The 14,451-nt window shown below is 39.8% G+C and overlaps 2 protein-coding genes across 3 annotated transcripts in view; one reads left to right on the top strand and one right to left on the bottom strand.

The window, feature by feature from the left end:
- myo10 (myosin X) overlaps window positions 1–1,792 on the bottom strand; it is a 128,490-nt gene extending 126,698 nt beyond the window's left edge. For both annotated transcript variants that reach the window (XM_046051072.1, XM_046051073.1), the window contains exon 1: window positions 1,342–1,792. In XM_046051072.1, the coding sequence (XP_045907028.1) occupies window positions 1,342–1,362 (21 nt within the window). In that variant the 5' untranslated portion in view covers window positions 1,363–1,792. The remainder of the gene's footprint in view (window positions 1–1,341) is intronic.
- An 11,752-nt stretch (window positions 1,793–13,544) lies between these two features.
- Window positions 13,545–14,451, top strand: part of basp1 (brain abundant, membrane attached signal protein 1) — a 52,040-nt gene continuing 51,133 nt past the window's right edge. The window contains exon 1 of the mRNA XM_046051068.1: window positions 13,545–13,661. The gene's annotated coding sequence lies outside the window, so the exon portion shown is untranslated. The remainder of the gene's footprint in view (window positions 13,662–14,451) is intronic.

Raw genomic sequence — 14,451 nt, 5'->3', positions numbered from 1 at the left:
TCAGCTCTCTCAAGCGCCTATGAGCTCAGTGAGTCTTATGACCTTTAGCCTTTCATACCACTGAAAACCTCCCTGGATTTTGAAAACGTAGGAGCACCAATGACAAAGCAGGCAATCTTTCAACCAGGAAGCAGCTGTTTAACCGTACAGCACCACCTGAAGAGAAACTGGTTTTAAATCACTTTCAGTGTTGTGTTCTTTTATCTGTCAGTAAAATGACAGCCGCTGTGATGACGACCACTTTTCCTAAATGCTTGGAGTCCTAAAAGGAAAAAAAAAATATGACTCAGGTGTTGCTGCTGTTACCTGGCCGACATCCCCAAAGAGAGGTGTGGATCCTGATGTCGTAAAACAACTGCAATGAATGCTTATTAGCCATGAGTCACAGCTCGTGGAAGATTTACACAACCAGAATGCTTCTATCAAGATTACCCACCTGACAGAATGTAAGCTACTATGGTTTATTATCATGGCTGTTGTGGAAATACAGAAGGTTTTTTGCTTCATAATGATCAAACAGCTGAAGAGGAACTTGGAATAGTTTAGACACAGCTCTATAATGAGCAAGCAACATGACAAATTCTAATATTTGTTTGGTGGCATTAACTGGAACCTGGGAGGGGATTATTACCAAATAACATACAGCAGCTTTCAGAACACCAACACTGGAAAGAGGCACCAGCTGAAACTGTTACAGCATCAATTATCAGCTTCATGAAATAAATGACAGTGATTGCACACAGATGATCCTAGAAATTAGAACCCCCTCACATAACATTCAATAAACGTCCCTTTGCTGTTGGCCGGCCAATCAAAAGCTCCTGGTGGGATGCAGGTTCATCTTTTCTTTTCTATTAATAGGTTTAAAGGGCTTTCTTTCTAGAAGGAAACAAGAAAAGAAGTACGGAAATACCACAGATCCACCGGGACCCAGTCCAACCCCCCTCTGACCAGCACAGTCCCTACACTCTGATATTCTTATGATATGCCTTTAGAGGTTTACATTGTGTGTGTGTGTGTGCCTCATTCTGTAAGTTGAGGGCTAATTTGAACTACTACAAACTAGTATTATAGTAAGTTCTAGGTATACAGTAACTTAGTGAGTTCATGCTGACTTTATTGCACTTTATGGTATTTGTACCCTTATAATATTCCTTTAGACATAGCCTGCTGCTGAGTTGCTTCATGAATACATGTTTTAAGATGTTCATAGTTTCATGTATCCTAAAGTTCATTATAGGAATCATAACAAGTAAAAATCTAACTAATGTAACAATGCAAAGCCCAATGTGTCAAACATGCTGAAAAAAGCAGTAAAAGGCTTGAGCAGTGCCCTCTTACCTCCGTGAAGAAATTATCCATTGCCCTCGTTATTTTAATCCCCGAGGATTTACAGTATGGAAACCGCGCGTCCGGTCAATCCAACTCATGTGTTGTTAGTGTGATTCCACGCAAGACAATGAAGCAGATCCGAGAGTTTCAGTCCATTATCTTCCTCCTGAGCGTCTGCAGGATGGAGGACAGTCAGTCAGTCAGTCAGTCAGTGAGGAGCTACAGTAGTAAATTTACTCTTTGTTTCATGGGTTACTCTTCCAGCAGAGACACCAGGAGTCCTTCAAAAACTTTCGGGTCTACTTCTCCTGGAGCCCAGACTCTTTTTTGCGTTTCCGTGCGTCACTTTTGCCCACAGTGTGACTCGGTGGTTGGTTGTTTGGTCAACAGTCAAACGTGCAGCAGAGGACAATTAAACGAGAGGCCGGTCAAACTTTGGAGACGCTCACTCAGTCAGTCACTCAAACCGGTGAACAATAATCCCGAAGCTCCACCTCCACACCCAGCAACCTCTTCCAACTCCTCCTCCTCCTCCTCCTCCTGCAGCCCTGCTGTCTCTCTGACTCCTCCTGCTGTCAGTATGTGGAGCCCGGAGCTGGCTCAATCTGACTGGAGGTGATGTTTCCAGCACAACGGATGGATGAAAACAGTGGAAGATTTGATTGAAAATCTGATCAAGACGAGACTGTATAGAACATGTAATGTTTCCCAGAAATAGAGAAGATACTTGATTCTTGACCTTTTTATTTTAAAATTTAAATAGGCGACATTAAAACAAATGTAAATTTTTAAATAGTTAGGGGAGAGCAGGGTATGTTGTCACACTTTTCACACTGTCTAATATTTACTGAGCACCGGACATCACAATAGTACAAATGTCATACCAAATGAAAGAATGAAGTCTTGGGCAGAAGCTTTGTATTCATCATATCCTCATATCTTATCTCATTATGGAGTTGTAGACTGTTAATAGAGAGTGTGCACTTGTGACAATTTGCCCCATCGGCAGGTAAGTTGTCACACTGGATTATCACACAGTTAGAACACTTAATTGTGAATATTGATTTCAATTTCAAATTGTAACCAGAACTAAAAATAAAAATCAGTCAACAATCAAGCCTAGAGAATTTGGAAAATAAATAATTTAATTCAAAACAAATATGTTGGCAGAGCACACATTAAGTGGCGCAACGTCTTTCTTTAAACTTTAAATCAAACGTTCTCTGGAGTGCAAATAGATCTATGGTAATTGAATGTAATGCTGCAGATAACTTGCTTTAATGTATAACTTCTTAATTAAACAGATGTGGTGTTTAAACACTAATCCAAAAATGCACATTTTTGTACAACGTACATATGTATCTGACTAATCAGACGTGTTTAGAGTCACAGTTCTGGCACACAGAAATTGCCTGGCCTGAGGTGCAAACATCGCAGGCCCATTTGTTACATTTCACACACTTAAACAACATCTTTTTTGGAATACTGTACAAAAATGTCTCCACATAGATGAGGCCAAAAGAGATGTCAGCGGCTTATGTCAAAATCCTTAGCTGTACTTCTGATTGATTTGTTCTTCAACTTCACCTGCCTGACTGCCTTTAACATTATGTCAGGTGGTGTACTGCCATTCTCTGTCTTCTGTTGATAATTTTCTTCCTTCCTTCAAAAACACATTCCTCTTTGCAATTACAAATTAATTACAAGCTTATTTGTCTGCTACCCTTGTTGCCTAACTAAATTAATAACTGTATGATGTAGTGTGTGTGTGTGTGTGTGTGTTTGTATCTACTAACACACTACATGCCAACGCTATAAGACCATATATACTCTGTCATGAATTCAGTCTTGTCCAGGCATATGGCTGCTTCTGTAAACTAGTGTCATAGAGGTACTAGAACTAGATGTAATTACACAATTTCACATAGTTTTTTGAACATGTTCTCCGTGTTTATCAAAGTTATTGAGACAACTTGCCCCAAACTGACATGTGTGCTAATGTTGGCTAAATCTCAAGGTTAGCTAAACATAGCACTTCAGCTGAAGTATCAAAAGACAAGTTATTGTCTCCTCTATTCTGTGCAGTTATCATTTTGAACATTCACACCTAATAAGGTTGGAATACATAAAATGTAAAATTCAAATGTTTTACTTTTGAAGAAAAAAAAAAATAAATAAAATTGCGCTCACCTCAGATTAGAGTGACCATGACCATATGTAAACAGGAAGTTGAACATCGAAAAAGAAGTCACACAAAATGGCTTGATTTGATTTTTGACATAGAGCCTCTAGTGTTGGAGCAGTGTGACAACTTACACACGAGACAACTTAACCCGCTGTCCCCTACTAAAATGGACCTTGAGGTGAGATTGGTTCCTCAGCTGCTGTTTCCATGGTCAAAACGGAACTTTAAACCTCAGCCTTTAATATGGACAAGAAGTCATTAGAGTGCTCAGAAAAACAAGTATGAACATATCCCATGAAAGCTGTGCAAACTCCATCTGCTATATAGATCTAGAAGTGATATGATTGAGATGAACATCTATAAAATGCACCTTTTGGTGAGATTGTTTCATCAACAAAATAAACAGTGTCTTTCTTGACCTTGAAAAACCTTTTTTTTTTTGGAGCTTCCAACAATACCACATGGTCTTCATACTGTAATATTGCTATGATGAAATTATGATAGCTACTAAGCTCAGCCCTCAGCACAACCATGTCTGTGACAACTGAGCAAACTCCATATACTTATGAATGTGATGTCGTTGAAAGCTCAGAGAAAAGCGGGCATGTGGACCTTGAGTTGGGATTGTTTCTCCATAATTATGCACAAAATAAAGGCAAATTGACTGTGTGACTGTTTTCATTAAAAAGCTACATACAGTATCTCTGAAAAACAATCCTGACTAATTTGATCATGACTTTTATCCTGCTGACATAAATTCTTGATCAAATAAGAAAATAAAGTAATGCGGTTCTTCTGGCAAGCTGCTGGGATTTGTTGGCTTTCCAAGTTCTTCAGATGGATCATTTCTCTCATGTGATGCTGAATTAAATATTAACATCACACAGTAATTGTCCAGTAGATTCTGGTTCACTGAATTCACTGGTAGCCCAAAAGATATTGAGGGAGGTTTATGTCAAACAGAAACATTTACACAATAGAGTGTAAACTTTTTGTTTTTCCATCCATCAATTCCACTAAACATTTGTTACATTGCTGCTGGGGAGTTAGTTTATTCTTTGTTTTTGGCTTAAAATATAAATTCTGTCTTTTCTACAGCCCGGCCAGTTTTGGAAAGCATTTCAGGTTTTGTGGTTTTAAGATCAGGTGACAAACCTTTCACATATTTAAAATTTTGAAGCCTGTGACTTGGCCTGGAGCTGCAGTCTGTATAATCTGATAATGAGCTATATGATTAAGCATGAACATTCCAGCTGTAGGTTAACAACACTCCAAACATAGGAGAATGTGAGTGTGTCTGGTTTTCCCCTTGCCTCCTCACACAGAATGACCCCTGACCCTGCTGGTTATGGCCCCAGGGCTCCGCCAGACGTCCGTCCTCTCATTTGGTAATTAGAGCCCCCTGCTGCTGTTTGGCAGGAGAGCAGCAAACCCTGAGTGCTGCCCCCTGGCTCACAGCCCTCGATTGAGACAAGCAGTCCAAATCTTCCTTACAATTGCATTTAAAAAAAGCAAGGCAGAAAGATAAGAGAGGAAGGTGTGGAGTTATTCGTATTATAGGCTATTAAACAGTTTTCTTTATAAGCTCACGAGATGCAGGAGGCTTCTCAGGTGCTTCAATTAACAGTCATGGTTTCACTGGGAAACCCTTGTATTGAAAAGCTCTCGGCTTATACTGTGCAACATCAAAACCACAGCGTTGCATGTGGCTTTGCTGTCCTGTGACTATCAGTAGCTCATTAAAGAACGGTAACACACTCTGAGCTAGCCACTAGGGAACAAATGTCAGGGTGTATAAGAAGGAGGAGATGTATGTTTGACATCATATCCTCAGAAAGCTGAGCAGAACAATACAAACAATCAGCAAACTCTACATGCGTTCTAACAGAACGTCCATCAAGGCAGCTCAACATATCAGGCTATTTGCAGCTGAGGGTTGATAGACTTGGGTGTGTTCTGGCACCAGAACCCATAAATGGCTGCCAGAATTGGAGGTCTTGAGGGAGCTGACTTGCACACTGATGTGAGCTGAGAGTTATTGCAGTTCCAGCTAACATTACTGCAGTTCCAGCTAACATTACAAGGTTTATCTGGCAACTGAGCATGCTGAATTTAGAACATTGCAGGACAAAGACTTTCTGGAAACCTGAACTTCATCTATGATTTGTTGTTTGTTCTTGTTGTTCTTTTAAAAATCAACACTTTCCATAATGCAGTGTGTTAGATGTTGAGTAACTGAGATAAGGACAGCGATGTAAAGTTCTGGTTCTCCTATGCTTAGCAAATTGGATTTTTAAACAGTGCTACTGGACATAGCCTCAGGGGCCCAAATGGTCAGGGGGCCTATTAGCCAGAGCCTCTGGGTAATTTGATTATTAAAATTACTTGTTGGAGTGTCAAAGGGTTTAATCAAAGGTCCTGTTTGTCCCCAGAACAAACACTCAAAATCTTTGAAAACATAACAACAAAGAAGTGCCAGGTCTGTGCCAAACTACTGCCCCATAAAGAAACTACGTGTGAATTACTTTGCTTGCAAACGTTGGATGAAAGGCAACAAGAACCAAGCAGTATGCACTGATTTGGTGATGTGTTGCTCAGGTCTAAAAGTCTGGGTTAAAAGAGGGCTGAGTTTGGTTAAAAGATAAAAGCATGTTTCTGTGGTTTCAACAGCATTTCCATGACGACAGGTGCATCTCAGAAAATTAGAATATTGTGAAAAGTTATTGTCAATTAAGTCAAAAAGTGAAACATATATTTTAGATTCATTACATATTAAGGGAAATATTATATTTTTAATGATTACGCACACATCAAGGTGGCGTGGCATGGAGACAATGTATTTTATTGTCTGGATTGTCTGCATGTCTGTATTGTTGGTCTGGTGTCCCCACAGATTCTGTATGGGGCTCAGGTCAGGAGAGTTGGCTGGCCAACCAAGCACAGGAATACCACGGTCAGCAAACCAGTTAGTTTAATTTTTAAATTAAATTACGGGAGGGGGGGGGGGGGGACTTTTTCACGATGTTCTCATTTTCTGAAATGCACCTGTACAGACAGTATGCACTATATAATGTCTACATTTAATACAGTCATGGATTGGAAATTATGTTGAAACAACTGTTAAATGTAATCTTGACATCTAAAAATCTCTCAGTTACCTAAATAACCAAAAATGAACCCAATTTCATCAAATTAATGGTGGTAAACATTGCAATTCCAGTCTGTTTCAGACTAAAGCAAATCCAATGTAGGAGGGATGTCAATCTGAAATTATTCTAAACAATAATACCTGTTCATTGCTTTGGTTAATTTTCTCTAAATGAATACACAACAGTGATAGTGGCCCTCCAAGTGAGGTTTTAGGTGCTCGGCGTTTTTTTCTCACCTCACCTCTTGTTGATGCATCTTCACAGCTGTCCTCTTTGAGGGGTTCTCCACCCGTTATGACTCTCCACAGGTCACCTGCCTGGACAGTGTCACCCTTGACCTCTAATTCCCCGCCGCCGACAGAGGTTAAGTAACACTCATTCCCAGTAGCGATGGTCTTTAAGCCTCTGCGGATTCCTCAGTCAGGTTCAAACTGGATTTAGTGCGGGGAAGCTCACCTTTACTGACACACAATAACATGAACACAGCTCCACCTCTGGTCCTGACCTTTTGTGTCAAGGATTTTTGAGAGTTGACATGTAGGTGTTGAGTTTGAGTGAAAGACTGATCCATCTCTTGAGTGATGAGGAGCTGTAGAAACACTTAGTTGTTAGGTAACCTCTGCATGTTTTAGCCTGTGTACTACAAATCACCCATGCTTTACATCACAGATGCTGGTTTTAGAAATCAAAATTATTTTATTTTCCCACTTTCCAGATTTCCATTGACTTTTTACATCAATGTAACAACAACACAGAAATGTAGAAATGTAGATCTGCTGTATTTCTCAAAGTTTCAATAGTTTGATGGGATCCAATGGATGCACTGAACATAAAATACTTAAACAAAAAAGGTGAATAGAATACATTTGATGATGAGCAAAAGTGTCCAATAGGTCTCAAGTTTAACCAACTTCTTTACTTCAGCTCACTACTAAATGAACTGATGTTCTGTTTGCACTGCAGGCGCTGATCAGTGTTCAGTGCGATTATGAAATTTCGTTTGAATTCATACATACAGTAATTCATTTGATATTTTGTGTTGATTATTTTACATGATTTACTATGTTTTCCTTTTATCTTAGTTTATTACAAACAAAATTAATAATTCAGGGTCACAACTGAGCAAACTCCATCTACTGATCTGATGAAGATCATGAGATGTTATTGAAAAAGCTACTGGTTAAAGATAGTTGGTGAGTAAAAGATAGTCAAGTAAACTTGAGTTAAGATAACAATTTGTTTTCATGGTCAAGAATGAACATTCATACTAAATTAGTTTAGTTTAGTTTATGAAAGTTAGGTTAATAGGTAAGATTACTCAAAGTTTACGTCATAGGGCAGGTTAGAGTTATTTAGTTTGGTTTAGTTAAGGAAACTTAGATCAGGTTAAATTAGTTAAAGGTTACATTAGTGCAGGTTAGAGGCGGTTTAGGTTAGGTTAGTCTATGTTCACCCATCCAATTTTTAGCCCTCCACCAAGACTCCTCAGAACTGACAATGACCACAATGTCATCTTTCCTTGGTGGCCTTCCTCGTCTTCATCTCCCAGTCCTCTCTGTCCAGCACATGACTCAGACTGTCCATCTGTCACCTCGGACTCTTCTGACATGTTATTCTCGCAGGTTTGATGTTGTGAATTTATTTTCCTCCATGGTCATCAAAAGTGTGTGAATGGCATGAATATTGACACAAAAAGTGACATGAACACAAAATATTGCATTTTGACATTTGAAAAAAAATGTTTCAGAACAGGCTGAGACCTGAAAGGCTTTAAAGGAGTGCAAGCAGCAGCATGGCAAAAGATTTGACCACTACTCCCCTGTTTCCTTGGACCGATCATCTCATTGTCGAGAAGTACTGGAGGATTATAGGAGCCAGTTGTCTCTTGTTGTTTGATTCTTTGCCAGCATCTCCAAACTTCCAAACGCCCAAAGACAGGATGAGGAAGACAAACATTTCCTGTTTGCTGTTGGCTGTTTCAGATTTCTACCAATGATGTGAGATAACGTGGCCCGGTCTTTTTTCCCCTGCTAAGTGTGTTAGTGGTGAAGCCAAAACAGACTTCCTCCAACCGGCATCATGCTGAGAGGAAGAGAAAGGGTGGAGGACTGAGAACGGCACATAACAGACATACAACATCTGGAGGAGGATAGGATGGAGAGCCAGGTAATGTAAATGTGATCTGTTGTGTCACTGGAACTGCAAATGACAGCAAAATTCCCAGAACAAGGACAACAGGATGTATCATACAGTGTAAATAAGTAGACCATACAGTGAAGAAAATATCATAATTCTATTTAAGTATCGCCCATCATCATGCAGATTGAATATTTAACTAGAAATATGGATTCAAATACCACCTAAATGCCGATGCTTGTGTGGCACTGACTTACAATATTATGTCCTTATGTAATAAAATGAGCATACTGTACCTCACACCATCTCAACCCCCTCAAACAGGAAAGTAGTATACAATATGTGTTGCATACATGTTGAGTTTTATTTATGTTTTGACAGTTTGTTTTTGTTTGGACATTAGCTGGATTCGCGGTTGTGTGTGTAGCTTTGGAGCCTATGCAGGGTGGTTACACTGTGACTGACATTCACCTCCTCAAAAATGGTAACTACACAGCAGGTCTTTGACGTCTACAGCGATACCATGTGGCATGAACCATGTTTGGTCAGCTCGGGTTGTTTGTGTTCTCTCCTACAAGTTTATGATGCCGGTGGAGATTGCTGAGAGTGAAGACAACATTAAGTAAAGTGAATAAAGTTATCAGCAGTTTTTCAGTGATACACATCAAAAACCATTTCCACTGCAAACCCTATGCTCACCATGATCATTGTGATCTATCACAGTGAAAAAAACGGTGCAACAGTAGTCTCCTATTCAATACTGACTAACTAACTAATTAAACAGACAATGACAAACTACTGCTTCTCTAATGCAACATCTCAGCATCGTAATATATTTTCGTGGTTGGTCTGGAAACGTAGCATGATGAGACAAGAAATCCTCCTGAGACCCAAACAGGTTACATGCACCAATTCATGCATGTAACCTGCTTGAGTCCTAATGTGCTGTGTAGAGTACATCTTGGGCTTTCTAGTGATGTCAAACAAATGGGGGTGTGGCCAACATAGCTAATGTTCTGTCTTTTCAAAATGACGGAAATCACAGCAAGCAGCTTTTATGGCCCTAAGAGAGGCAATTGATCTAATTTATACAAATATCATGTTTGTAATGTTAATAATGATTTTGTTTTTTATGGATGAAAGCCTTTTATTACTAAGATTTAAGAGGTGTATGGTAAATGTAAGCCTCTTAAAATACACTCTTAAGTCCATGTCCTTTGTAGGGGACGGTGGGTTTTGCTTCCACTCATTTTCCATATTTTTAAGGAATAGAGCACTGAGTGAGGCAGACAATATTTGCAAATGCAACATGTTTCTTTGTGAAAATCAAAATTCAAAACATTTTTTCTTCCGGGTCTCAAGACACATTTAACCGTCCCTCATTTTGTTGACAACTGCTTCAAAAACTTCAAGAACAAGCCTCATTAGAGTCAGCCCTCAGACCACCATTTATCATTTGGAAATGCCCTCGGTGGTTCCTGGTACACTTTAAAGGACACCAAACAGAAAGAAACTCCTGTAAAACTGGAGGTGGGAGAGAGAGAGACGAGAGAGAGAGAGAGAGAGAGAGAGAGAGAGGTTCATAATTACTTTCAGGCAAGGCTGTCTTCAACTCCCTGTGATTACTGAAGGCTAAATGTTAATCTTAACCACTTACCGAAGAATGATGACACAGCAGCCTCTTTCAGTGCGGGCAGGGCATGCCAAGCCCAGATATTACTATAAACCCCCCAAACACTTGGAAATAATGAAAATATTAGAATGAAAAGTCTACTTGTAAAGGCACAGATATTTTCCACACTGATGTAGCAGTAGGTCTGTAGAAGTTTATCTCAATCATCAGGTTGTATGAAGTCTGTAAAAAGTGGAATACAGATCACCACAGTGAAGGTTTTAGGTGTCTAATTGAAAGTGTTTACATGCTTTAATGTTCAAAAAACATTATTTTTCTCATTCGTATTCATACTGACGCTTTGAGAAAGCCTGACAAAGCATTGGTATTTGACACCCAAGTTACCCTTCAGCTTCCGTATGAGATGCCCTGGGCTTTCAAGTAACTGCAATGTAACCCATCCTCCGTCACATAATGTATCCTAAGTAATGTTGATGATTGTGGTTTGTCTGTCATGGTTCGTCCACACCACATCACCAGAACCAAACGCTTCAAAGCTGCTTTTGAACTTGACTCTGATGTTTGAAACAGTTTCTTCTTCTTTTAACTTCCCTTCAGTAAATCGTTCTATTCGCTGTGTGGCAATGACAGACTCTTCAATTCAGAATGATTATCAAAGGTGTGGAAGTGCATTCAACCGGATAATTCAGCTGCAAATGAAAAAAAAAACAAGTGGAGGAAGGGAAACACCGTCAAGCTGTGCTTCTTGTTGGTGCTCACATCGTCACACACACCACTACAAGACATTACGCACCAAACTTGCACTAAATAAACTGATAAAGATGAAAATCCCAAGTTAACCTAAATTCAGGCAAAAAGACATGAAACATAATGGGACAACAAAGTTAAAATGACAGTAGGTGACAACATACGAATAGTAAAATTCACTAAAATTAGTAGAGTATGCCTTTAATGTAAACTCGAATCAATTACCTCCACTGTCCACATGTGGTGGCATCAATTTTTGAAGTGCATCAGCATGTGAAATCAAAACTCTCTTCTTGCCTTGATACCACTGTTTTTTTTGCAATTTGGATGAACTGACACTTTAAGATAAACAGTTTAGATTCTTGTGCAGCCTTGTCGGTGGTATGTGCTCAGTGCTGTCATGTTTAGCACTGGATGTTAGGGAACAGAGAAACGTATAAGGTCCATTATAGTTCATATTCAGTTCTCTGCAGTGGCATGTCCTCAGAACATGCAAGATTTATCAGCAGCTCTGAGCAGAAGTCGGGTCAGTCAGGTCACAGCATCTTCCAGAACAAACTGACCTCTCCCTAATCCCCACATATTTCCTGCCGGAGGGAGGGGAGGGGGCTGTATTTAGCTGGTCTTCACCCTGGGAATCCCTCCAGAGCAGCTGAGATGTTGATAACAAACATCTCACTCTGACACTAACAATGGAGGGTGACGTGTATTCATTTAGTAAAAGGAGTACCACAGTGTAAATCAGTAAAAGAAAAATCCTGAATATGAAAGTGTAAGTGTTAAATTGTCCCAGATAGAGTGGAAGATAATGTTGAGCTTTTAAAAGGTTGACCTGTTGAAGATTGTTTCCCCCTAATAATCTCATCCTGAATGGCGATTTTGACTCTACAAAGTAACCAGCAACTCCTCTATGTCCAACCAAAGTACAATATTTGCCTCTGAAATGTGGTTGAGGAAATGTGGAAACTGCACTGAAGCACAGAAGTGAAATAAACGGGTTCACTTTAATCTTTAATGTCTGTTTTAAAAGGTGTTGTGTGGACTGTAATGTTTAAGGTATGTTTTTAAATGTGGACCCCAGGAAGACTAGCTAATGGGGATCCACGCAGCTCACGTTAGACTGGTCGGCGAAAGTCAGCCGCAGTCATCTCGAACGCACCTAATGAAACGTTGCAATTATTTGCAAACACTGCCATCTAGTGTCTACCGGTCAGTATTAGGGAGAAACCGCCGAGGAGTATAGAAAGCCTAACGTGGCACATTTTATTTTCACTCAACATGTACACACTGACTTCTTCCTTTGGTAAATACAAAATAGGCCTACATCTTAATTCACCTTCAACAACTGTGGCAAAAGCACTAAACGTGCATCAGTGTCCTCACTTTCATTTTGTTGCAGTTTCAGACACTAGTTTAATCAGCTGGACAGTTTTTATTTTTGTGGATGTGGATGTTTGGAAAAAGAGAGGCCGTATTTTTAGTATTAGTGCTTAGTGGAATGATTGTTGAAGTTCTGTTATTTTTTTTTTTTTAAGATCATCACATAATTATTTATTATTAGTTTTTCTAAAGGCAGTGGGCCGTTCTTAAATTGGAGGACTTACTGCCATTCTCTATTTTATATCATTGTAAACTAAAACATATTTGCATTTCGAATTGTTGGTGAGCTACATGATGCTTTGCACAGATTAATCCAATCTTTCTTTTCATAAATGAACATGCTGAGTGGGGACAACTTAAGAATGATGAGTGTAGTCAAAACCTAAAATGTAGGACAAATGGAGTATTTACTGATCAGACAGTTTAATTAAATAAACGATCTTCTTCCATCTGCAGGGTGTCAAGTGCATTCATCTGTGCATCAACAGGCATGCGTCCAGAGTCCCATCCAGTCCTGTATGTCTCTAGCTGCAGTGAACGTCAGGGGGCGCACAGAGACAAGGTATAGACAGACAGAGTATGGAAGAGTATTTCCACTAAAACAAGCCAGAGAAATTTACATTCCCATCCAGTGCGCAATAAAAATATGTTGGTTATCATACTAATCACACAAATCCACCATGAAGAAGAGATTTTACAGATAGAAAAAAATACACATAAAGTGGGCTAAATATATTTGGTGCAAGTAACTTCCTCTTTGGAAACAGAGCTATTGTGATGCATGATGGATGGAATATTATTGGAGAATTGCAGGAATACTACAGGGATTAGATATCAAAGAAAGACTCAGACGGTAAATTACATTTTCCTTCAGAGAAAATTTTGGATTGTGCATATGCTGTGTGCGTGCGTGCACAATCTACGCGCGTGCACGTACTTATGGATGCGTGTGCGCGCAGGCGGAGGATCGCCGAGTCGAACCGTACCGTGCAGCAGGCACAAGCCGCTGGGTGCGCAGGAGAAGCCGCAAAAAAATACAGCAGCCGCTGCTTGAAACTGCGAGGAGAGCAGAGGGAGCGTCGGAACTTCAGTGTGCTCGGTAAGAGTGGGTTTATTTTGCTATTTTTCTCCCCAAAAAAGCCCTTTGGATGCTTTGGGCTGTTTTATTGTTTTTTCATCCCTTTTGTCTTTTTCCATCTCTCCATTTGGGTAGCCGGGGCGCACGCCGCATGGATGAGTGTAGGTAATGAGACAAAAGGTCTTGTAGATTTGATGAAAAAAAATAAAGGAAATAGAACAAAAACTGAGCTGAACTGGAAAATTTTGGCATTCAAGAAATGAATTCTTCTATCCTCAATTTTACTGGCGATAAAAAAAATGTGCACGAGCTTAAAAAAGGGGTGTGTGCAGTCTGGAGGAACACGCGCTTCACCCTGAGAAACAGATTCTCGTTTTTCACACTTTTATTGAGGAAAAAATCGCTTCTACTGCGAACAGGAGTGTCTCCCTACGCGCTCCACGCTTTCTTTATTATTTATTGATTACCCTGAAATGGTTTAAGATTATATCATTTCCGCAGTCTGCTAGACAACGCAAAGGGGAGCGTTTTTTCTTGTTAGAGCGAGAAAACAGTTGAACATCCAGAAATAAGAGGAGCCCTCTCCTGCTCGCCCTACCTCTTTGTCTGTGTGGAGGTGTGATACCATTTGGTTACATGCAACTGGCACGCACATATAAACACTATCAAACACATTTAGGGTCTCTAACCAGATTGTGTCATCATTTAGATGAATTATTGATCTCATATTTCCATTTTATTGCACTGTGAAGAAGAAGGAGGAGGAGGATGGAGGGTGGAAAAAAGGGGGGGGGGGGGGGGGGGAGGGGGG

Source organism: Micropterus dolomieu, linkage group LG06, assembly GCF_021292245.1.
Source record: "Micropterus dolomieu isolate WLL.071019.BEF.003 ecotype Adirondacks linkage group LG06, ASM2129224v1, whole genome shotgun sequence".
Lineage (NCBI taxonomy): Eukaryota > Metazoa > Chordata > Actinopteri > Centrarchiformes > Centrarchidae > Micropterus > Micropterus dolomieu.
This window is presented reverse-complemented; position numbering and strand designations above follow the sequence as displayed.